Genomic DNA, 22,791 nt, shown 5'->3' with positions numbered 1-22,791 from the left:
GTGCTCACTTCAGCAGCACATACACTAAAATTGGAACAATACAGAGAAGAATATCATGGCTCCTGCACAAGGATGAGACAAATTTGAGAAAGAAATCGATGTTTTTATATCAACTCTGTATCCAATGACATTGATAAGTTCACTTACTAATTCTAATAGTTGGTCAGTAGTTTTTAAAATTTTCTCTGTGCATAATTATGTTATCTGTGAATGATGACTTTTAGTTCTTTATTGCAAGTCCTTGCAACATTTATTTTTTGTGCCTGATCACACTCGAGGGCCTCTGATACAATGCTGAATAGAAGAGGTGATGGTGGGCATCTTTGTCCCCTAATATCAGGGAGGAAAGTTTTCAATATTTCACCATTAAGTATGCTGTAGGCTTTTTGTAAATTCCATTTATTATATAAGTGAAGATTCTATTCCTATTCTGCAAAGAGTTTTTTAAAAATTATGAATGGATGTTGAAATTTATCAAATACTTTTTCTGTATTAGAATGATGACATAGGTCTTCCCTTTTTTCTGTTCATGTGTGAATTACATTTATTAATTTTAAATGTTAAGCCAACCATGTGTTGCCAAAATACACTGATCATGGTATTTTTATATGTACATGGAATTTTTCATATTTTTAGGATTTTTGCATGTATATTTATGAGAGAGATTGGCCTTTTCTTATTATGTCCTTATCATGGTTTTGGTATTAAGGTTATTCTGACCTTAGTGAATGAATTGGGAAATATTCTCTCATTTTCTGTGCTCTGGAAGAGTTTGGATAAGATAGGAATATTTCTTCCTTAATGTCTGGAAGAATTCATTTTTGAAATCATCTGAGCTTAGAATTGTGTGTTTTGTAGGCATGCTTTTCATTATGAATTCAGTTTCTTTCATACAGCATTTTCATATTTGGGTGGGTTACTTATGTGAATTTTGGAAATTATTGGACATTTGTCCATTTCATCTAAAACTTAAATTTTACTGGCAGAAAGTTCATAATACCTCATGATTTTTCTTTTCTTTTCTTTCTTTCTTTTTTTTTAATGACCTTAGGATCTCCGATGTTCTAGTGATGTCTCTTTTCATTACTGATACGGGGTGACATGAATCTTTTTTCTGGTTAGTATTATCAGGGGTTTATTCGTCTTTTCAAAGAACTATATTTTGCTTTTGTTTGTTTGTCTTTTGTAAGATTTTATGGGTTTCTTTTCCTGCTTTTTTTAATCCAAAGCTCTTCAGCAGTGGTTCTTAACCTTGGCTGCCAATCCAGAGTCAGCTGTGTCATTTAAAGAAAAAAAAAAAACAGCCGCTGGGCTTCAACCCTGCAGATACTGACTTGTTAGATTTGAGCTGGGGCCCTGTTGTTCATGCTTAGAAGGTATCACAGGTGGATTTTGATGTACAGTCACAGCTGAGAGCTAGTCCTTCAAAGGACTTCTGTGCCTGCTAAGAAAGTGGCTTTTACAACACACCCGAATTTGTGGGTTCACAAAAAGGCTGTAGAACCTCCTTCAGTGAGACTTCACAGGATTTCATGCTTTTTGAACTGCTATATTTTAATATTCCTCATGTAGCACTTGACTTTGATAGAGCTATAGAATAATGTATTTCTATATAATTCACCTTTAATTCCCGTAAATACATCAGTTCCTTAAAGTCTGCACAAGCTGAACTCAGCTACTTGTCATTAAGTTACTTTTTTCTGAACCTTGAAAAAAATTCTCCACATTCTTCCTAAGTTGTGGAACAATCCACTGACCTATTACTCTCCTGCCAGTCGGGGTAGAGCTGACTTAAGAGATTTTCAGGACATTTCCATGTCTTCCTGCTTTCAGTTCTCTTGCTTGTTGCTTTGCCCATTAGGTTGTTGGCTAATTATGAGGACACCTCAACCTCCTATTGACCATTTACAGACAGGTGAATGGGTCCCATAGGACAGAGACCTGGTCTCTTCCCTTCTCACAATAAGATCAGCCTGATTGCTCCTATGACACCAGGAGGACGAGAAATTGTGTTAATAAGCGATGAACAGGAATATTAGCTTTGAGTAGAAGTAGGGGAGAGACCTTGTATAGAATGTAGGTGACTTGGAATTGATATGCTCGCACAAAAGTGGTGCCCAGGAACTACCAGTGGTGAGCTTTGAAAATTAAATGTGTGCTAGTCCTAGTGTTAATCATATTCATGTCTAGAGTCCTGATAGTGGGCTAGAGGTATCGTTGCATGCCAGAGATGGTCTTCCCAAATTAGCATTCAGATGTTAACAGTAAGGACAGATTTCCCAGTGATGACCTGGCAGTGGCATGGTCATTCACTAAGTCATCTTGACTGTCCCTGCTTAAGGAATAGCCATGAGACCGAACAGGTCCCCAGCTTTCCTGATTTATAAGTCACTGCTGAACCAATGTCTCTTATAAGAAGAAATGGACCCTCAACTCTATGATCAACTAATCTTCGACAAAGCAGGAAAGAATGTCCAATGGAAAAAGGACAATCTCTTTAATAAATGGTGCTGGGAAAATTGGACAGCCACATGTAGAAGAATGAAACTGGACCATTTCCTTACACCATATACAAAAATAGACTCAAAATGGATGAAAAACCTAAATGTGAGATGGGAATCCATCAAAATCCTAGAGGAAAACACAGGCAGCAACCACTTCGACCTCGGCCGCAGCAACTTCTTGCTAGACACGTCTCCAAAGGCAAGGGAAACAAAAGCAAAAATGAACTACTGGGACTTGATCAAGCTGAAAAGCTTCTGCACAGCAAAGGAAACAGTCAACAAAACTGAAAGGCAGCCTAGGGAATGGGAGAAGATATTTGCAAATGACATATCAGATAAAGGGCTAGTATCCAAGATCTATAAAGAACTTATCAAACTCAGCACCCAAAAACAAATAATCCAGTCAAGAAATGGGCAGAAGACATGAACAGACATTTTTCCAAAGACATCCAAATGGCTAACAGACATGAAAAAATGCTCCACATCACTTGGCATCAGGGAAATAGATATCAAAACCACAATGAGATATCACCTCACACCAGTCAGAATGGCTAAAATTTACAAGGCAGGAAAAAACAGATGTTGGCCAGGATGTGGAGAAAGGGGAACCCTCTTACACTGTTGGTGGGAATGCAAGCTGGTGCAGCCACTCTGGAAAACAGTAAGGAGGTTCCTCAAAAAGTTGAAAATAGAGCTACCCTACGCAGCAATTGCACTACTAGGTATTTACCCCAAAGATACAGATGTAGTGAAAAGAAGGGGCACCTGCACCCCAGTGTTCATAGCAGAAATGTCCACAATAGCCAAACTGTGGGAAGAGCTGAGATGGCCATCGACAGATAAATGGATAAAGATGTGGTTCATATATACAATGGAATATTACTCAGCCATCAGAAAGGATGAATACCTGCCATTTATGTCGACGTGGATGGAACTGGAGGGTATTATGCTGAGTGAAATAAGTCAATCAGAGAAAAACAATTATCATATGGTTTCACTCATATGTGGAATATAAGAAGCAGCACAGAGGATCATAGGGGGAGGGAGGGAAAACTGAATGGGAAGTCATCAGAGAGAGAGAAAAACCATGAGAGACTCTTAACTCTAGGAAACAAACTGAGGGTTGCTGGAGGGGAGGTGGGTAGAGGGATGGGGTAATTGGGTGACAGGCATGAAGGAGGGCACGTGATGTGATGAGCGCTGGGTGTTACACACAACTGATGACTTATTGAACACTACATCTGAAACTAATGATGTACTGTATGTTGGCTAATAGAATTTAAATTAAAAAAAAAAAAAGATGTTCCATGGAAAGAATATTGACATCAGAATCCTACCCGTCTGAGTTCAAATGCTGGCTGAACCTGTTTTCCCGGTCTATAAAACCGAAAAATACTTACCTTGTAGTTATGTTTTAAGAGTCAAGGAGAAAAGAGAAGTAGCAATGACTCAATGTGAGTAGAGCCCCAGATGCAGTTCTCAGGGGGAAATTTGTCACAGGGTGAGAATTTTAAGGGTTGGCCTGGCCTGTGCAGGGCCCACAGGTGGGTTCTAAATATTTGGGGCATAGGTAGGTATCTAGAGGGTTATGGGCTTCTGGCAAATAGAAGTGTTAGTATTGGCCAATCTGACTGGGAGAGAGAAATGTTGAAGGGATCAGAGCTTATGCTGGATAGAAGAATCACGGCATCTTCTATCTGATTCTTCTCCTGTTTTAGAAACATTTTTTCCTTTAATCACGTTATTGAAAAGCTTGGACTCGATAAGGTACAGCAAGTCAATGGCTTTCTTTTTGTTTCCACTGCCACCTTCCAATATGATCCTGTGGATCCTCTTCTTCCCTGCCCCTGACAACATCTCAGGAAGACAGCGTGGCTTTCTTGTCATGTGGGAGTGTTAAAACAATGATTTTCATGTATTGCAGAGCCCAGACCAATCTAGATCAAAAGTTTACTCATTCGCTTTTAGGTGCTTCTCCTCTCGCCTGAGCTCAGGCCGAGGCCTGAAGGTCAGGGACTAGCAGTGAGGAAGGAGCCTCAGGACGTCCTCGCACTTGTCCTGCTCTGTGCCCCTCCTCACCCCCAACTCCTGGCTCCCCAGCTCCAGGCTTTGCAAGAGAAGACAAAGGATGTTGTCTACTTTTTAAATAAAAACAGTAATACCCTCTTGGTTCTCAAACATCCTTTATTATGTCAGGAATGCAATTATTAGCTCTTGTGTGGGATATTTTATGGGTTCTCCAGAGAACCCCGTAGAAAACCTCCACACTGTCCTTTGATGTGGCTTTTGGACTTCCTGGCTGACCTCTTACAGACCTTCTAAGCCCCTAGTTAGGTCATTCACCCCTCCCAGCAGTGCTTTGGGACAGTGTCACCCAGACTGCCTCCCCTGCATCCACTTGGGCTGTGCAGAGCTCAGCACCCTGGCCCCACAAAGGCCAAGGGCACCTGCTGCCGCCATGCCCGTCTCTGGCCAGCCTCCTGCCGCAGACGGCCTCGGTGGGCATCAGGCACCCTTCTCTTGTACCTCCACAACACAGATCAGGTTTTCTCAAGAACTTTCTTGGGCACCATCCTAAGGGCAGCAGGCGTGGGCCTACAGAGTTTCCGGAGCTCAGCAGGTGTGGGATGGGTATGTTTCAGATATTGTCTTCCTTCTTAGAAAGAACTCCTGTCTCTGCGTGGTTCTCTTGAGGTCCACCTCCACCCTATTCTTCACATGGTAGGGAATATCGCCATACCCACCAACTGCTATGAATTCCCTTCCAAGAATCCTCCCTAATGAATCTGTGTGCTTCTCTTATGTAGGCTGTTGGGTGTGGGCCTGGCCAGCTTGGGCCCTTCTTAGAAGCAGTGTGTTGAGCCTCTCTCTTTAGAATAGGGGGCACATAGCACCCATGGGCCTTGGCTTTGAGGCCTTATTAAAAATTCTGGGCAACAGAGAAGTCCATTCTACATTCTATAAACATGGATGAAGTAACAAGAAGAATGACTTAAAAAATAAATCCATCAAACAGAGTGGAAAGTGACCTCTGGGGTCTTTCATTCTATGTTCAAGGCCAGTGACTACAAACATTTTCCTAACTCTGTCATATTGTCTTAGTCCTGGCTGCTAAGACACATCTCCTGTCCAGAAGCTCATGAAACTATTTCTGACTTCTCTCCCATCCCCAAATGTGTCTAATCCACATCGGCTTCCCTTAGGACCTTTTCTCTAGATCTGGTCTTGGAGGCTTACAAGGGTAACAGATAAGTATTTTCATAGGGGCCTTCTGGAATGCCTTAGCTGCTAACGGTGAAGTTTTCAGACCCTGTTGAGAGAAGATGGCACCGAGGCACGTCCAATTCCAAGGACATCAAATTTGGGGAGTCCCTGAGTTATTTTCTTACAACACTTTGCCCATAATGAACGCTTTTGACTTGGAATTCTGATTGACTGGTATCCTTTGCTGTTTCTAGTACACATGACAACACACAGCTCTCCCTGGGTAACCACAATAAAGAAATGTTCCTAATGTTAGGATAATTTGCTGCAAGTCTTTAGGAGAAAAGGCTGAGTTGAAGCTAAGATTTAATTAGTTCTATTTTATTTCTCATTATTTTCCCTACAAAGCAGATAGATGAAAGGTGGTGGTTTTAAGTGAAACGCATCTTCTTCCTCAGACTCTTTCTCGAAACGTGGGTTCACACTCCCTTCTGGGAGTGACATGCTGTTGATTACTTGGGAATCAATCAACAATCCCCATCCCATCCCCATTTTTTTTAAAAAAAGCCTTTGTGTCCCTTATAAGAAGAATTAGGAAGAGAAAATATTTTCTTAACAAATCTTTAGTTTGGAGTTTGTGTTCTCTCTTTTTTTTTTTTGGCAGTGGAAGCCATAATCACATGCTGATGATAAATATCCCATTAGCACCTGCAAACATGGGATTAGGATGAGCTGTGAGCCCCCAGCAGGAACAGGTGAGCCGCCTGGCAACAGAAACCCTGTTTAGGCCTCAACAAAAACACAAAGGACAAGATTTTTCTTTGTAGGTCTTTGATTTTTTTTTTTTTTTTTCTTCTGCTTCAGTGCTAGTTTTTCCTTTGGTCTGGCAGATTGTCTCAGCATCCCGTCTTCATGAAGCGACAGGATGGGATGAAGAAAGAATGCCCTGGCATCTTCACAGCCCTGGATTCTAGTCCGGAGCAGCTAATGACTCACAGTGGGTATGTTGCCCAAGGTTTCTGAATCTCAAGTTCCTTCTTAGCAAAACAAAGACTATCGGCTCTCGCGACCTCAAAAAAAAAACCACTAAAAAAAACCTCTCAAGATGTGTTAAGTAAAACTACCAAGATACATGGAGGTGTTTTGTAAACTATGAAACCCTGCACAACCGTGTCATCGGGAAACCTCATGGGGATGAGGTGTGAGAGGAGGAGAGCAGGTACAGCGGGGGTAACCTGGGGCTGAGTTCCCACTCCTGGCCACATGCTGGGCCTCCTGTGGTCCTGAAAATGGAGACAATGCTCCGTAAGGTGAAGGACAGACTCTGCAAGATCTGGCTCCTTCCTATGTCACTACACTTTTCTCTCTTCATCCAGAACTGCTCTCCGTCCTTCACCTTTTAGCCAGTTATCACTTCCTTAAGGTATCCATCCATGACTCCTTGACTAGGTTACAATTTCTCCTATTGCGTGATCTTGTAGAAGCATGTAGCTTTCCGAATTTGTCACATGTGTCATGGTTACAATTTCCCTTTATCTAAGTGATTTCACATTAATATTTGTCTCCCCTATCTGCCTCTATGAGGGGCAGAGATAAATTTTGTCTTTTACCATTTTATTCCCGGTTCCTAGCAGAATGCCGGGGGTATGGTAGGTGCTTAGTGCATATTTGTTAAATGAATGAATAAGTGACCAGGTGGATGAATGATGAGGTGGGCCCATCTTGGAGATCCTGTGGGATCCAAGGTTAACTCTTGGATATTTGAGCCTCACTCCTGAGAAGGAATAGTTGACGAAATGGGCATTGGAACCCTAGAAAGCCAGAATATGACTTTGGTGCAAACTGCCCTTTTATGCTCGGAAATTTATTTACCTAACTAAGGTCATTTGGATTTGTGGACATCGAGTGGGCATACACAAAAGGACATGCATAAAAGGGAAAGGAGCTTTCTGGAGAAAGCATGACTCCTAGAGAGAACCCCACTCTGGGTAAGAAGGTAAACGTTGCCGGAGATGAAGTTGCACCTGGGCAGACTTGTTTCCTCAGGAAAACAAACCAACCAAAAAACCCATGTTATTTCCCTAAGGAGGGAACTGGCCTGGGCTACGCTGGCAAACTTGTTTATACTCGTGTTGGGGTGTGCATTCCTGCTCGAGCAGCGGCTATCTGAAGACGCCAGGGCTACTCGGTGGAGGTGCGAGAGGCGAGGGAGCACAAGCAGAGGACGCCTCAGAGCTCAGCAGGCGAAGTGCAGCACCAGCCTGGGGGGCGTGACTCTCCTCAGCTCTGCAAGCCATCCGGCCTGCCTCTGAGCTTGGGGAAGTGACCCGCTTGGGGACACTGGGAGCCAGCACCTTTATTCTCCTGCAGGAATCATCGACTCTTTCGACTGATTAAGGGAGTGGGGGCAGATGGCAGTGAGAGGAACAGGGTGGGTAACGCGTGGTGATTTCTGCCGACACACAGGCTTATGAGTAAGCGTGAGGCTCCTCCTTGAGGACTTGCATAAATGCCTGAGGAGGACCTGGGGGCGGGGTAGTCAGGCTGAGGGCCTGCCAGGGCAGGTGGGACAAGCAAAGGAACTGGGGTTAATTGTTGTGAAGGGGACTTTTATTTGTAACCACAGCCTGGGTAGATCTGCTGACATCAGGGTTCCATTTTAAAGGATGCATAAAGTGAATTTGCCTATGGTAGAAGACATTTCTGAGAAGCTGCTAGTTCCCTCCACATCCATGCCCACGTTGGGCAGTTCCTGGGCATAGCCACTCTGTGGTAATCAATTTGCGCCAGTGTGTCTGGGACTCTCCTAGCTTTAGCACCGAAAGTGCCCAGTTCTGGGCAAACCGGGACGGTTGTTCACCCTACGACTCATTCACACTATTTCTTAACTTCACGCTGAAAAGACAGAACCGACCACACACAGCCTCACAATATAGCAAAAACAAGAATATGTCTTCTTCTGGGATATTAAGAATCTACAGAACCAATAGATACTGGTAAGTCCCCTTCAAACTGTGTACCTGAGAAGGAAAATGAACACAAGGAATCTTCCTATGTTAAGGTGCTATCCTGAGCCAATAATTCATTTTCATTTGCCAAGACATATTCTCCAGCATTTCTTTTTTTTTTTAAGATTTTATTTATTAGAGAGAGAGAGAGAGAGAGAGCGCCTGCACACGAGCCGGGGTGGAGTGGGGGGCAGAGGCAGAGGGAGAAGCAGACTCCCGGCTGAGCAAGGAGCCTGATGTGGGGCTCGATCCCAGGACTCTGGGATCATGACCTGAGCTGAAGGCAGAGGCTTAACCCTGAGCCACCCAGGCACCCCCACAACATTTCTATTTATATCTACAGTGGCTATTCATACTAGATTTTCTATGATAGATGTAATTTTGTAATATATTTAGTAATGAATCAAGTATATAATTAATGTTATGAGTTTAAAAGCATTTTAAACAAGTAAAATCTAAATCAGAAAAACATGTTTGTTAGAAATTCTGCCTTGATTTTTCATTCTGAAATTATGGATCACCATATCACCAAGATAGTCAAATCCTTAACAAATGGGACAGTGACTACCACCCCCATATAGGTAAATAAATAGAGCGGTGAAAGATAAGGAAGAGAAAGGATTCTACTGACATTCCTTTATTCCAGAGATTCCTTGGCAGAAGCAGTTCCTAGATGAATAGGTTCCCAGGTCTTGTTGTTAGATAGAAGGAATCATTGGACTCGTCTGCTGGGGCATAGAATGGTGGGGCTGTAGGGCCAGCCATCGGGAGAGAGGGCACATCTTCTTTTCCCAGACAGGCTGAGAAGATGAGGAATAACCCGCCGAGGGCCAGGAAAATCCCAGCAGCCCAGCCCAGGTAGAGGGCATCTCCAAACTCCCAGCGAGGCACAATCTCAGGGATGCTGTTATCCCAGAAGTCTTGGATTGTGGCATAGGCCACCCAAGAGACTGGAAAGAGGGTAGTGGCTGAAGCTGATGCTTCCAAAGTCCCTCCCAGAAGGCAAAGCCGCCTCTTAAAGACCCATCTGATCCTGTGAAACTGGAAGCATTCGGACCCAAAGCCAGAGAGCAGAAGCCCCAGTAGCCCCAGCCCATGGGAGGCTACCATGAGAATGCGGGATACCTGGAGCTCCTGGGGCAGAGACAAGAAGGACTCAAAGGCCTTGCACACGGCAACGTCCTCCTGATTCACGCAGACCTCCCAAAGCCCCATAATCCACGTCTCCATTTCGTTCAGTTCCAGATTGAGAGTTTTCCACTGAGGCAGGATGGTGGTGACACAGGAGCAGACCCAGCCGAGGAGAGAGAGGAGCAGTCCTCCAAGCTGGGCTTTCCCGCGGAAACTCCAGGCCATGGCTGCTCCCACTGCAGAGGCAGAAAGCAAAGGACAGGCGGCTCGGTGACTGGTTAGCAAGGAGTACTTTTGGGGATGCCCAGTGGAAGGTCTTTCACATTTGGAGAGGGTTCTTGTTTTAGTTCTTAGGCAGCAGCTGAGGCAGGTGCCAGGAACTTGGCAACGTTAGGTTCAGGGGGTGTGCCCAAGATTGGATGTGGGCGTGGGTTCTGGGGGAGGGCCCCATGAGAGGCAAAAAAAGCCAGATGGTAAACCATCAATATCTATTTGATGAGTAAATTCATAAACTTGAAGGTAAAATCACTCCCCTGTTCTGAGATGATGAGAATGGTGTTCTGGGAATATACATTGATGAATCTTTCTGGAGGACAACATGACTTCATATTTCATACTTTTATTTTTTTTAAGATTTATTTATTTATTTGAGAGTGAGAAAGAGAGAGGAGGGGCAGAGGGAGAGGGAAAGAAATCCTCAAGCAGACTCCCTGCTGAGCATGGACCCCCCCCATGCAGGACTCGATCCCAAGACCCTGACATCATAACCTGAGCCGAAACCAAGAGTTGGACACTTAACCCACTGAGCCACCCAGGCATCCCTCATATTTCATACTTTTAAATATGCACATACTTTGATCCAGCACCTTACCTCCAGGAACTGACCCTAATTTATTGTGAGTATATACAAAGATTATGAAAATGTCCATTGAAATATTAGTTAGTACTGGGCAGCCATTTTAAAATGATGTAGAAGAAATTTCAATGACATGAAAAATAGTTTTGATTTGTCGTTAAGTGAGACAGGCAAGTGACTGACCAATCAGTATATAGAGCATGTAGAGGACAATTTCACTTTCAAAAAAGAGTGTACATCTATATCTATGTATATACATAGCATATATCACAAAATGTTAACCATGGTTATTTTAGTGGAAGGATTATGGATAGTTTTTATTTCCTTATTTGTGATTATCCATGTATTTTACATATTTTATAAGTGAATCAGTTAATATTTTTGTAAGCAGGAAACAAATAGAAAATACCTCACCCGAGGAAGGAATCCAGACCCTGAATCCGCCAGGAGGGAAGCGCTCCCTCCCTCCCCCACCCCGCGCAAGCTCCAGCCGCTGTAGGACAGTGGCTGTAAGAGGTGGTACCCATGCCAGCTTTCATTCCAATGTGTTGCTGTTGCCAAAAGGCAGGTTCTGACAGCAAAGGAAATAATTTGCATTTACTGAGTATGGCTAAATGCCAGACTTTTGACCAGATACTTTATCCGTATTTAATTTTCACCCCACCACTGTGAGATACATGTTAGGTAACGTACCAGGGTGCCCCAGCTGGTAAGCAACTGATCTAGCTCCTGAGCCATGTGGTTTCAGTCCGTGTCACTTCAGGTCCCTGTCTCCAGGCCGCCACGGTGACTCCCCCTGCCCTGCGCCTGCACACCAATGACATAGCATGTGGGCACGGTTAATCTTTATGGCAAAACACCGAGAAAAATTGGGATTTCTTATAATGAAGACACACGTGTTGACCAATGTATTCCCCATTCATATTTTAAGCTACTGATTGTCCTATGGTGCACTAGGAAGGGGAAGCGGGGAGGAAGGATCTAAGAAAACACTACCTTGACTTTATCTGAATGATGTCTCAATATAGTCTGATCAGATTATCAGTGGTGTGGGGATGGAGGGAGGGGACCAGAATCATCTCGAAGGCCCTTTTTTTTCTTTTATGTTTTATTATAGAACATTTCTTTTTTTTTTTTTTTAAGATTTTATTTATTTATTTCACAGAGAGAGACACAGCGAGAGAGGGAACACAAGCAGGGGGAGTGGGAGAGGGAGAAGCAGGCTTCCCACTGTGCAGGGAGCCCGACGTGGGGCTCGATCCCAGGACCCTGGGATCATGACCTGAGCCAAAGGCAGACGCTTAACTGACTGAGCCACCCAGGCGCCCCAATTATAGAACATTTCAAATACATACGCAAGTAGAGCAAATGGAAAAAGAAATTTCATGTCCTACCACCCAGCTTCAGAAATTATCCACACATACTGATCTTATTTCATACATGCCCACATCCACCATCCGCATCCCTCCCTTTGCACTGTTTTGAAGCAAATGGGGTGCTCTCTCAAATTGTAGGCTCCTTCTGCTGTTTGTGTAACAACCACATGTTCTAATCAACACAATGGCAAAATATTATGCATCCCTGGAAATGCTGTCTGCTTGCACTATATTCATCCAGGTTTGTATTTGATATTTTCCTTCTTGAACATAGCCATGCCACATGTACATGAGCTCTGATAGGTCAGGAGGAATTCTTTCAGACAACACTCCTTATTCCCTCGCCTTTTCTTCAGAGCCCTTTCTTTCCTTTTTCTTTTTTTTTTAAGATTTATTTTTCTGGGTGCTTGGGTGGCTCAGTCAGTTAAGCGTCTGCCTTTGGCTCAGGTCATGATCCCAGGGTCCTGGAATTGAGCCCTGCATCGGGCTCCCTGCTTCTCTCTCTCCCTCTGCTCCTCCCCTGGCTTTTATTTGAGAGAGTGTGCATGGTGGGGGGAGGGGCAAGGGAGAGACAGAGAGAGAGAGAAGGAGAGAGAACCTTAAGCAGACTCCCTGCTGAGCGCAGAGCCTGACACGGGACTCGATCCCATGACCCTGAGATCATGACCTGAGCAGAAAACAAGAGTTGAAAGCTTAACTGACTGAGCCACCCAGTCACCCCTTTCAGAGCCCTTTCTTGACAATTTGTGAAAATCTGTGAGTTGGGAGACATATAAACCATGATAAGTGTGAACTGTGGAGGAGGTCAGGTTAGTGAGGGAAAACAAAATCCACTCATTTTATTAATTTCTTTTTATTTATTCAGGTAGTCATTCATGCCTGTCTGCACTGTGTGTAGCAATCCCACTCCATTCCTTCTTTCTTCTCCTTCCTCAGTCTAACTCTGGCTCTTCCTGGCCTTTCCCTGCAAACTTGAGGGGCAGTCTGCTGCTTATCCCGTGGCCTCTCTGCCCAGGGAGGGGCAGAGCTCTGCAGTTGCATTTGTGGGTCTGACCCACGGATTGATTTCCTGGAGAAGATTCTAGAACCTCAACCTCAAAGTGGCATCTCCTTCCATTCTCAGTTCAGATTCCTTCTTCTTCGCTCTCTCTCTTTTTTTTTTTTTAAGATTTTATTTATTTGACAGAGAGAGACACGGCAAGAGACACGGCAAAAGAGAGAGACACGGCAAGCAGGGGGAGTGGGAGAGGGAGAAGCAGGCTTCCTGCTGAGCGGGGAGCCCGATGTGGGGCTCGATACCATGACCCTGGGATCATGACCTGAGCCAAAGGCAGACGCTTAATGACTGAGTCACCCAGGAGCCCCAGTTCAGATTCCTTCTTACTGTGAAACTTTTCTGGTTCAATCAGGGACTGGGTGCTCCTCCTCCATTATTTCCTCTGCCCTTTGTATCTTCCTCAAAGGTGGCTTCAGCTTCGGGGCCTGTTACTTGCACAGGCCCCTTCTCAGGCCTGCACCTAATTTTGTATTTATTTTCTATTCTTTTCCTTAAAGAGTCCTCCCCTTCCCAGCAACTGGATAAGACTTAGGCCCCACAAAATCTGGATTGATCTCTCATTTACCTTCAAGATGGCAGTGATCATATTTCCTGGGATTATTTATTCACACATTTTGGATTTCCAGCCTAGCCCAGTGTCTGTCATACGTAGTTGCTCAATAAATATGTAAGTTTTCAGGAATGTCCCCTGCAGGTCCTTCTTTCTCACTGGGCATTTAGTAGTAGTACCATTTAGAATTCAAAGTGAGGCTGACAGGTGTACTGAACAGAAGTTGATTTGGTTTTCTAGGGAGAGACGGCTTCCCAGCACGTTATGGCTGTCCTTTGTGCTTCCTGTCTCAATCCCAGTTTCATTTCCTTTGCTCATGTCACAGAAAGCTGCCCTTGCCTCACTGGGATAAGCAGATAGTCCCATAGGCACTCAAAATTGACAAGGACTTTAGGGTCAGCATCTACTTGGGGTCAACCCTCACCAAATACCTTTTTAAAAAATTAAAGATGACATTTTAATCAAAGCAGTACAGAAAAATAGGAAAACAAGGCAAAAAAGAGAAAAAATACCATAAGTCTGCCACTCAGATAATTTGGTGTATATCCTTTACCACTCTATATGTATCTATATCTATTTATTTTAAAAAGCAATCATGGTGTACATAGTATGTTGTGAACATCTTTCAGTATGTAACACATGCAAATAATGAAACAATTTTTTAAAACTTTTGATAAAGTTAATTTGTAACCTCTGATAGAAAGTGTTAAGTATCTTGTTCTAGTCTACACAATACTAATGTTATTTATGCTTAGATAATATGAATAATATAAAAAATATAAATATGTAATGGGGGCACCTGGGCCTCAGTTGGTTCAGCCTTTGCCTTCAGCTCAGGTCATGATCTCAGGGTCCTGGGATTGGGAACCCACCTTGATCTTTTTTCGTTAAATATTCACCCTCAAGGTGACATTTTAATCAAAGCAGTACAGAAAAATAGGAAAACAGGGCAAAAAAGAGAAAAAATACCGTAAGTCTGCCACTCAGATAATTGCCCCCCCCCCAAATCAGGCTCTCTGCTCAGCAGGGAGTCTGCTTCTCCTCTCCCTCTGTGCTCCTGGGTGCGCTCTCTCACAAATAAATAAATAAAAATCTTTAAAAATATATATAAATATGTAATGTATTACATAGAAGAAACACATGTGTATTTGTTACACAGATGTAGTATGTATGTACATAGATTGCATTGTAAACCATGCAACACAAAAGGAGTGCAATTTAGTCAGACTTTTTTTATGAGGTGACGCCACTTCGTTTGCACAACTCCAGAGGGCACTATTCATATAGATTCTGACGGCCGCTGCAGCCCTTGAGGGTGAATATTTAACGAAAAAAGATCAAGGTGAGTTCCTCGGGTATTCCAGCTCAATGAATTTCACAGTTAAGCATTTTGAAGTTGAGAAAGGTTCATTTAGGACTGGTTTTTAAGTAAAAACATTTCATTTCTTCTAGCGAAAAACAGGCGGGAAGAGACAAGCTATTTGAAAACAGCCAGGGAGGGAAACGCGTCTTGCCCAGTTTGCCAGCTACGGGACACCGTGGAAATTCCACGCTAGGACAGTCGCGGTGCCTGCTGGGAGTTGTAGTGCGTCCTCGCCTTCGGAGCCACGGTCTGGGCCCCGCGAGACTCAGTTTCCCGGCAGGCCGCGCGCCAACCCCGCCGGCGGGACTGGGGCTGCCGCGCTGGCCGCAGGAGTGACCCTGTCCGTCTTGGTTCCAGTCGTGGCGATGGCTTCGTTCGTGACGGAGGTTCTGGCACACTCGGGGAGGCTGGAGAAGGAGGATCTGGGCACTCGGATCAGCCGCCTGACCCGGCGAGTGGAGGAGATTAAGGTGAAGGCCCGGCAGCCGGGGGCTGACTGAAAAGGGACGCCGAGTCCGTTTGTGGAGGGACCGGGAAAGGAGTGGGGGCTAAGGGCAGAGAGAGGGGGTATGAGCAGAGTCCGGTGTCGGGGCTGAGTGAGAAGAATGTGAAGTGGGAGGGCTGGGAAGTGTGTGGATTGGGGAGGGGCGCGGAGGGGAGCCCAGACAGGGGTTGGGGAGTGAGGAGGCGCGGAGGCCTGGCGTCTAGGGGAGGAGGAGTGCTGGGCAGTGGGGTTAGGGTGGGGATCGGTCAGGTCGGGGGCTTTGCTCCCCAGGAAGACTGTGGAGACCAGCAGAGGAGGTGGGTCTGGAAGCCCCGAGGTGTCCAGGGAGGGAGCAGGTGCGAAGGATAGAAATGCGGACAGGACACCTTCCTGGTTTGTGTTCATCTCCTCCGCCCACTCCTTTTTATACCATTTGCTGGTGAATAAAATAGCTTTGGGAGAATGCTACCACTCTCCTCTCTGAAATTTTTGTTGTTCCAGTCTGTCAACATGTTTATGAAACTCTGGTCTTCATCCCCAAGTCCTCTGAGGCTGCTCTGAGTGTTGTAAAACAGAAAGAACGCTTCAGTGGACCCTGCTGTCTTGAGGTTGATACCAACTCAAAAAGCACCTGGCTGTTCACAGTTTCCCTCTGTATTGGTATCCTTCCCTGGCCAGTCTTTGCCCACATCTTTGTTGCTTTCATATAAAGTTGTGCGCACCTGCGTTAAGTGTGGATTTCAGGGAGCCAGTTTGGCACCCTATCATAAAGGCACAAGAAGTAGGTCTTCCTAACAACCCCTGATTTTACAAAAATGGTTTCCTGACTTGTAAGTATTCATGTTACGGCCATCTCTTCTTTAACAGGGCTTTAGGGTTTTTCACCATTTTTTATATGGTGGAAAGACTATTAAGCTACCTTAGCATGGCACTCAAGGCTCCTACTGTTCTGGACCTAACTTTCCTTTTACTGGGTTTCTTTCCCTCACCAACTTGGATCTTCAGCCAACTGACAATTACTTTCTATGCTCCAAGCAGACCCAGTATTTTCCTTGGTTCCCAGATTTTGCTTATGTGGCCATCTTTTCATCTTTTTAATGTCCTATCTCAAATCTAGTTTCCTGCGTATAAAGTATCTTCATTTTTCCCTCAAGCAGAGGTGATCTCTTTCTCATTTGTGTTTCTGGAGGACATTAACTCTTCCTATATTACATTTTTATATTCTGTTACTTTATAGTAATTTTTCTACTTAAAAATAATTTATGGGCAGGCATAATTTTTTCTGGTATTTTCCAAAGCTTTCAGTGCAGAGTATTCAATAATTTGTTTATTGATGAAGCTCAAATTAAGTTAAGAGTTTTAAGATTAGGCCTTAAAATTTTATAAGCAAAAAGATAGAAATTCATAAGTTGAAGTATACAGATTGTGGATTTAATTTATCTGTTTGCTTTTTCTAGTAGCTATATGGTTAAAGTTGGTGGCTGCAGTCTGAGCTAATCTAGTTTAATATGAGAACTTCTGGCTCCCCCTTTTCTTTTTCAGCATTTGTACAACTTTTGGGCACTGGTGGGATTTGGTGATCATTGTCTTCTTGCATCCTAATAATGTTATGGGATCCTTAAAGGTGGGAGAAATGTGTTTTTCAAAGAAACCCATTGGCTTGGAGGAAAAATGAAGGGGTGTGGGTAATTGGCCAGAAGGCTCCAGCATGGAGGATTCCTTATGGAAGATGAGCTGTATATTTTTAATAGAGTTCTCTACTCATCTCACTGTAATTCTTCTGTCTTATTTTATAGGGTGAAGTGTGCACTATGATCAGCAAGAAGTATAGTGAATTCCTGCCTAGCATGCAAAGTGCACAGGACCTGGTTACCCAAGTGGATAAGCTATCTGAGGACATTGACCTGCTGAAATCCAGGATAGAGAGTGAGGTAAAAATGGTTCATTATATTGGTTAGGTTTGTAGGGTGGTAGTTCAGCTGCCTGATTGCTCAGACAGTTCAATTCTGTGTATAAGTTTTCAAGACCTCACTTTCTTTATTGGTCAATGGAAGTTGTATAACTTTAGAGTAACTTCCAATTTTAAGATAGAAATATTTTCCAAAACTATCAACAATTTTCATAGTACATTTTTAAAGCTATAATAATAATGTCTTGCATTTGAATAGCACTTTATAAATTAGAAAAAAATAATCTTAGAATTTTATTGTCTTCAAAATAAAGCTGGGTCATTTGGACTTTTATCTCTTAGTTTAAAATGCTTACATCTCTTAATGGCTAGCATTCTCTTATATCTGTAGCTGGCCTCTACACATTCCAGCCTCAACATAATCTTGGTCGTTTGGCCTTCTCCTGGAAAATTGGCTTGATTTGCCAGCTACAACCGCTCTGCTTCCTGTCATAAAGCCGCTTTATCTGGACACACAAAGAATCCTTGCCTGTCTTGTACCGTGTCACTGTGTCGGGCCAGTGCTTGCTGTGCTTCTTATGGAAGGTCTGGTGGGGTTTAGAAATGCTTACCACGTTTGCCAGAGTGCTGTCATCACAAAAAAAGTAAGCCAGTGTGGAAACAAAAATAGCCACTTCAAAATTTTAAAAACATTTTTCACATATATTATTTCACCAGGATTTTTTTCCTGTATTTAACTTTTAGGAAACATAGTCATTTGAAGCAAGGAAAGCTGATATTAGAGGTTTAAGCAGGTATAATCTTCGAGGCCTTCTACATCTATTGCTAAATTATTGGGCAGGGCTCGTTGATACCCCAAATCAAGATGGTGAAGTGTTTTCAAAGTCCTCAAGGAAAGATGCCCAAGTCTTTTCTCTAGTTGATAGTTATTAAGGAAGGAAAGTGAGCAGATGTGTTTTTCAAAAGTTCTGTGTAAAACTTTAATCACAAATGGGGGTTTCTAGATTTTCTAGAAAATCTATTAACAGTCAGTTCATCAATCATTCTGATTAGAAGTTTTAATAAAAATCTGTTCCTCTACAACTCTGGCACAGTTCAAATAACATTTTCAAGGTGCATTTGTAGTTAGTTGATTGTTTGATCTGTGAGTCAATAGTGCAATCTTAGACTGTGCTATTAGAAATGCAGTGTCTGGAGTAAGAGAGTCTTGGACTGTCTGTACCACATTATGGTTGGTGAAATTTACTCAGTTCTGGGTGTTGCATTTTGAAAGGTGCCTGGTCTAAATGAGAAGGTCCATCCTAAACATTGTATCGTCGGGAGAACAGTGAAAGAAACTGAGGATGTTTAGCCCTAGTAAGATTCAAACTTATGGCCAGAGAAGGAGAATGAGATTTAATAGGTAGCTATTATAAAGAGATTTAATCAGTCATTTGGTGTACTTATTCAGCATCTACAAGGGGTCAAACACTGTGGTAGTTACTGAACACGACAGTGTTTTATTTCAAAATGTGAATCTCTTGCCTAATGTAGATGACTAAAATAGTATGATGCACATTAAATAGGAATAATTCAATTAGAGAGGGAAAATACAGCTAAGCTTGACTTCCTATAGGAAATAGTATCAGACCAAAACCTGAAGTAATAGATAGTTAGGCAAAGAGGAAGGAAGAGTGTTTTAGGTGGCATAGGGGATAGCATTGCAGAGACATAGATGGAATGGAGAGATGTCACTTTTGAAGAGGATTCCACATGACTCATGTGGTGGGAAGGGACACGAGATGAGAATAGAAAGGTACGCAAGGACCGTGTCTATCAGGTTAAGCAGTGTGGACATTATCTTGATGGCACTGTGGAAGCCATGGAGGATTTTAAACAGAGTAGTGACATCAGGTTTGAATTTTAGGAATCCCATTCTGCTTGCAGTTTGAAGAATGGACTTGGGGAGAATGAGACAGGGAAATGAGCTGGCAGTTAAAGCATTAGGAGGCAGTTTAACTAATCAGGGAAGAAAGGACAGGGTCCTGCTCTAAAGTCAGTGGCAGTGAGGATGGAGAAGAGGATGAGGATGAATCCTAGTGACATTTAAGAGATGGGATCTTTGGGACTTGATGTGGGGAGTGAAAGATGGAGGAGTCAAGGATCATGGAGAACGAGGTCATTGATGTGCCATTCACTGAAAAGAAAATCTAGAGAAAGGAGTAGGTTTTTGTGGGTGCCTTTATTGGTCAATGGAAGTTGTATTGTATAACTTTAGAGTAACTTCCAATTTTAAGATAGAAATATTTTCCAAAACTATCAAGTGTGGGTTTTTGTGGGGTGCCTGTGGGATATGCAAATGGAGCTGCACGGTTGGAGTGTAATAAGACAAAGGCTAGACTTCAACAAGAAATGAAGAGAGAGAGAAAGAGAGAGACAGACAGACCTTGAAATGCAGTGGCTCAAATGGCTTTTTAATTGTAATAGTCCAGGCTGCCAGGCCGATTCTACACAGTCAAGAACTATGAGGGAATCTGAGATTTTAATCTGCTTGTAGGTTAGCTAGTTAGCCTGCCACAGTTTCATGGATGCTACTAGAAGACATGAGACTCCTTGGGTGAGAGATGAAGGACAGTTTATTACTCACAGCAGTGGGCAGACTGAGCATTTTGTACAGAGGTTAAGAACAAAGAGGGCACGGAGGATGCACATCTATTTTCTTGACTCAGACTTGGAAATGGTTCACATCACTTCTGCTTATATTTCATTGGTGAGATTTTAGACACATGGTCACACTCCACTGAGCGAACCTACAAGTCTCGTCGGGTAGCCATGTGCTGTTACTGTGGGGGAATGGGAAAATGGCTTTTAGTTGGCAGTTTACACATCACCCATCCATATACATGTTTGGAGCTTAGGAAAGTGATGTGGACTTGAGATAGAAGTCTTTAGAAATGGAAGCCATGAGCCACTGATTGCCCAGGGAGAGCGTGTAGAGCAGGATTTCTCAACCTCCACACTGTTGATATTTGGGGCTGGATAGTTCTGTGTTGTGGTGGGCTGTCCTGTGCATTGTGGGATAATCCGCAGTATCTCTGGTCTCTACTCCCTAGATGCCAGTAGAACTCCCTCTGTTGTGACAACCTAAAATGTCTCCAGACGCTGCCAGATGTCCCTAGATGGGAGTGGGGGAAAAATACAATTGTTTTTTGAGAACCATTGGTTCAGGATAGGAGGAGGGCCAGGGAGAAAGGACTGTCAATCTGTATGAAGTGGTCAGAGGGAAAATGAAGTTCCCCAAAGAAAATGAATGGCCAAAGAACTAGGAGGAAAATCAGTGGAGAATAATTTCAGCAACCAAGGGAAGGAAAGTAACTGTACTGATAAATAGTTAGACACTGATGATGTTTGCTTTGGATTTACAACAAGGAGTTGATTGGTGTTTGGGGCACTGTTTTGGAATAGTTTTAATCGAATGGTGGGGGTAGAAACCAGATCTTGGTGAGTTGTAGAATGAATGAGAAGTGAGAAAGTGAAGACAGTGAGCATGGATCACTCTTGCAAGAAGCTTATTTGTGAGAGGGAGGAGAGAAATAAGGTAGCCACTGAGAAATAGGGGTTGCTGAGGTGGAGGGAATTTTTTTCTCAAAGATGGGAATTTCAGCATGTTTAAACCTGAAGGAAGGAGCCTTGCTCTAGTAGGTATTCAATCAGTGTATATTTCATGAATGAGGAATGAATTAGGAAGAGGTAAAAGATACAGAAAAGAAGAATTGATAGTGCAAAGTCCCTGAAAAGGTGGGACAGAATGGGAGGTGGATTCTGATTCAGCATAAAATCTTTCTAAGAGTTAGAGCTATTAGCTGTAGAATGAGTTGTCACTTAGCAGTGGGGATACCCCTCTAATCATCCAGGTGGATGAGCTCTCTGATGAAAAATACTGCTTAAATTAAGGCTAGATTGTGACATGAGCCTATTATGTTGATGGCATATTGCTGCATAGGATAATGGTTTAGACTAAGTGAACCGCTTAAGATCTCTTCCCAATACATTCTGTGACTTTTTTTTTTTTTTTTTTAGTTATTCCAGTCTTAACCAGCATTTAAATTTCAGTATGAATTATGTTCACCTAATAAAGCTTATTGATTAGCTATAAATGTTTTATTTCTTAGATATAGTATAACTTAGGAGTACTTATCTTTGATGTGTGGATTAGGTTTGCCGGGATCTTCATGTATCAACTGCTGAATTTACAGACTTGAAGCAACAGTTGGAAAGAGACTCAGTAGTCCTAAGTTTGCTTAAGCAGCTGCAACAGGTCAGTAAACTCAACACTCAGTGTTTTGCTGGTGAGAAAGTCATTTTTTTCCAGTTGGTCTTATTATTAAATGCATATCCTTCTAAGGTATTTTTTAAATACCTTATTTTTTAAATATTTTAAAAATAAACAAGCAGACAGACTTGAAATAATAGGATGTATAAAATGAAATACCTAATAACAATGTTTATCATTTTAGTTTTCTACTGCTATTGAAGAATATAATTGTGCATTAACGGAGAAGAAGTATGTCACTGCTGCTCAGTGTCTGGAAGAGGTACTAAATGCTTTCTCCACAGTATAAGCAATTAGTACTGTTCTTGTTTTTAGCAAATTTTGTGTTCCACGTATTCCTTATCATTATACCAGTATATTCTCATTGCCCTGAGGCTAGATGGAATGTCTAACGATAATTCCATTTCACTGCCAGGCGCAGAAATGCCTGAAGTTACTGAAATCCAGAAAATGCTTTGATTTAAAAATGTTGAAATCTCTCCACATGGAGCTCACAATACAGAAACAGAACATCCTTTACCACCTTGGAGAAGAGTGGCAGAAGCTGATCGTATGGAAGTTGCCGCCATCAAAAGGTGCTGCTGACCTCAGGTGGACTGCTTTGCTTAATCTGCCTGAACCAGTGTGGCCTCTGAATATATTCGAAATATCTTATACTGGGGGATAAGGAGGTTTCATTTATCAGTCTCCACTGCACTGAGTTCTCCTGTTAAGCAGAATGCGTGTTAGGACTAGCTCCTCGCTTTCCTTCCCTTGAATCTCTCTCTGTCCCCTTCACGAGGAAGGAACACAGCAGGGGAAGAGGACTGGGTGGGTGGGATTCACATGATGAGGGTGCGGCCGTGGAGGAGGTGGTAGCCATTTAAGACCCCACAGAGTTCCCACTGCACTGTAGGCCCGCCCATTCCCAACAGCCCTAATCCCAACAGTTTACCATGGCTGGAAAGCTTTGAAAAGCTGTTTGACCATTTCCTCTCTTGGCGAGGAAAGAAGACCGGGGGGGGGGGGGGGGGGGGGGGGGGGGGGGGGGGGGGGGG

The 22,791-nt window shown here is 43.2% G+C and overlaps 2 protein-coding genes and 1 non-coding gene across 3 annotated transcripts in view; 2 read left to right on the top strand and 1 right to left on the bottom strand.

The window, feature by feature from the left end:
* LOC116647061 lies at nucleotides 1–107 on the top strand. The gene has a single exon (XR_004302271.1). It is a non-coding gene; the product is annotated as a U6 spliceosomal RNA (small nuclear RNA).
* Nucleotides 108–9,385: 9,278 nt separating this feature from the next.
* On the bottom strand, nucleotides 9,386–10,072 carry CLDN25 (claudin 25). Its single transcript, XM_032427881.1, has one exon. It carries the CDS (start codon nucleotides 10,070–10,072, stop codon nucleotides 9,386–9,388), a length of 687 nt encoding a protein of 228 aa, XP_032283772.1.
* Nucleotides 10,073–15,304: 5,232 nt separating this feature from the next.
* The window catches only part of ZW10 (zw10 kinetochore protein), a 31,954-nt gene continuing 24,467 nt past the window's right edge, over nucleotides 15,305–22,791 (top strand). The window contains exons 1-5 of the mRNA XM_032427996.1: nucleotides 15,305–15,519; nucleotides 17,330–17,464; nucleotides 21,638–21,739; nucleotides 21,939–22,016; nucleotides 22,170–22,329. Of these exons, the coding sequence (XP_032283887.1) occupies nucleotides 15,415–15,519; nucleotides 17,330–17,464; nucleotides 21,638–21,739; nucleotides 21,939–22,016; nucleotides 22,170–22,329 (580 nt within the window). The 5' untranslated portion in view covers nucleotides 15,305–15,414. The remainder of the gene's footprint in view (nucleotides 15,520–17,329; nucleotides 17,465–21,637; nucleotides 21,740–21,938; nucleotides 22,017–22,169; nucleotides 22,330–22,791) is intronic.

This window comes from Phoca vitulina, unplaced genomic scaffold (genome assembly GCF_004348235.1).
Source record: "Phoca vitulina isolate PV1807 unplaced genomic scaffold, GSC_HSeal_1.0 scaffold38, whole genome shotgun sequence".
Classification (NCBI taxonomy): domain Eukaryota; kingdom Metazoa; phylum Chordata; class Mammalia; order Carnivora; family Phocidae; genus Phoca; species Phoca vitulina.
This window is presented reverse-complemented; position numbering and strand designations above follow the sequence as displayed.

Coding starts and splice junctions, on each gene's coding strand:
- CLDN25 (XM_032427881.1), bottom strand. CDS start 10,072: ATGGCCTGGAGTTTCCGCGGGAAAGCCCAGCTTGGAGGACTGCTCCTC.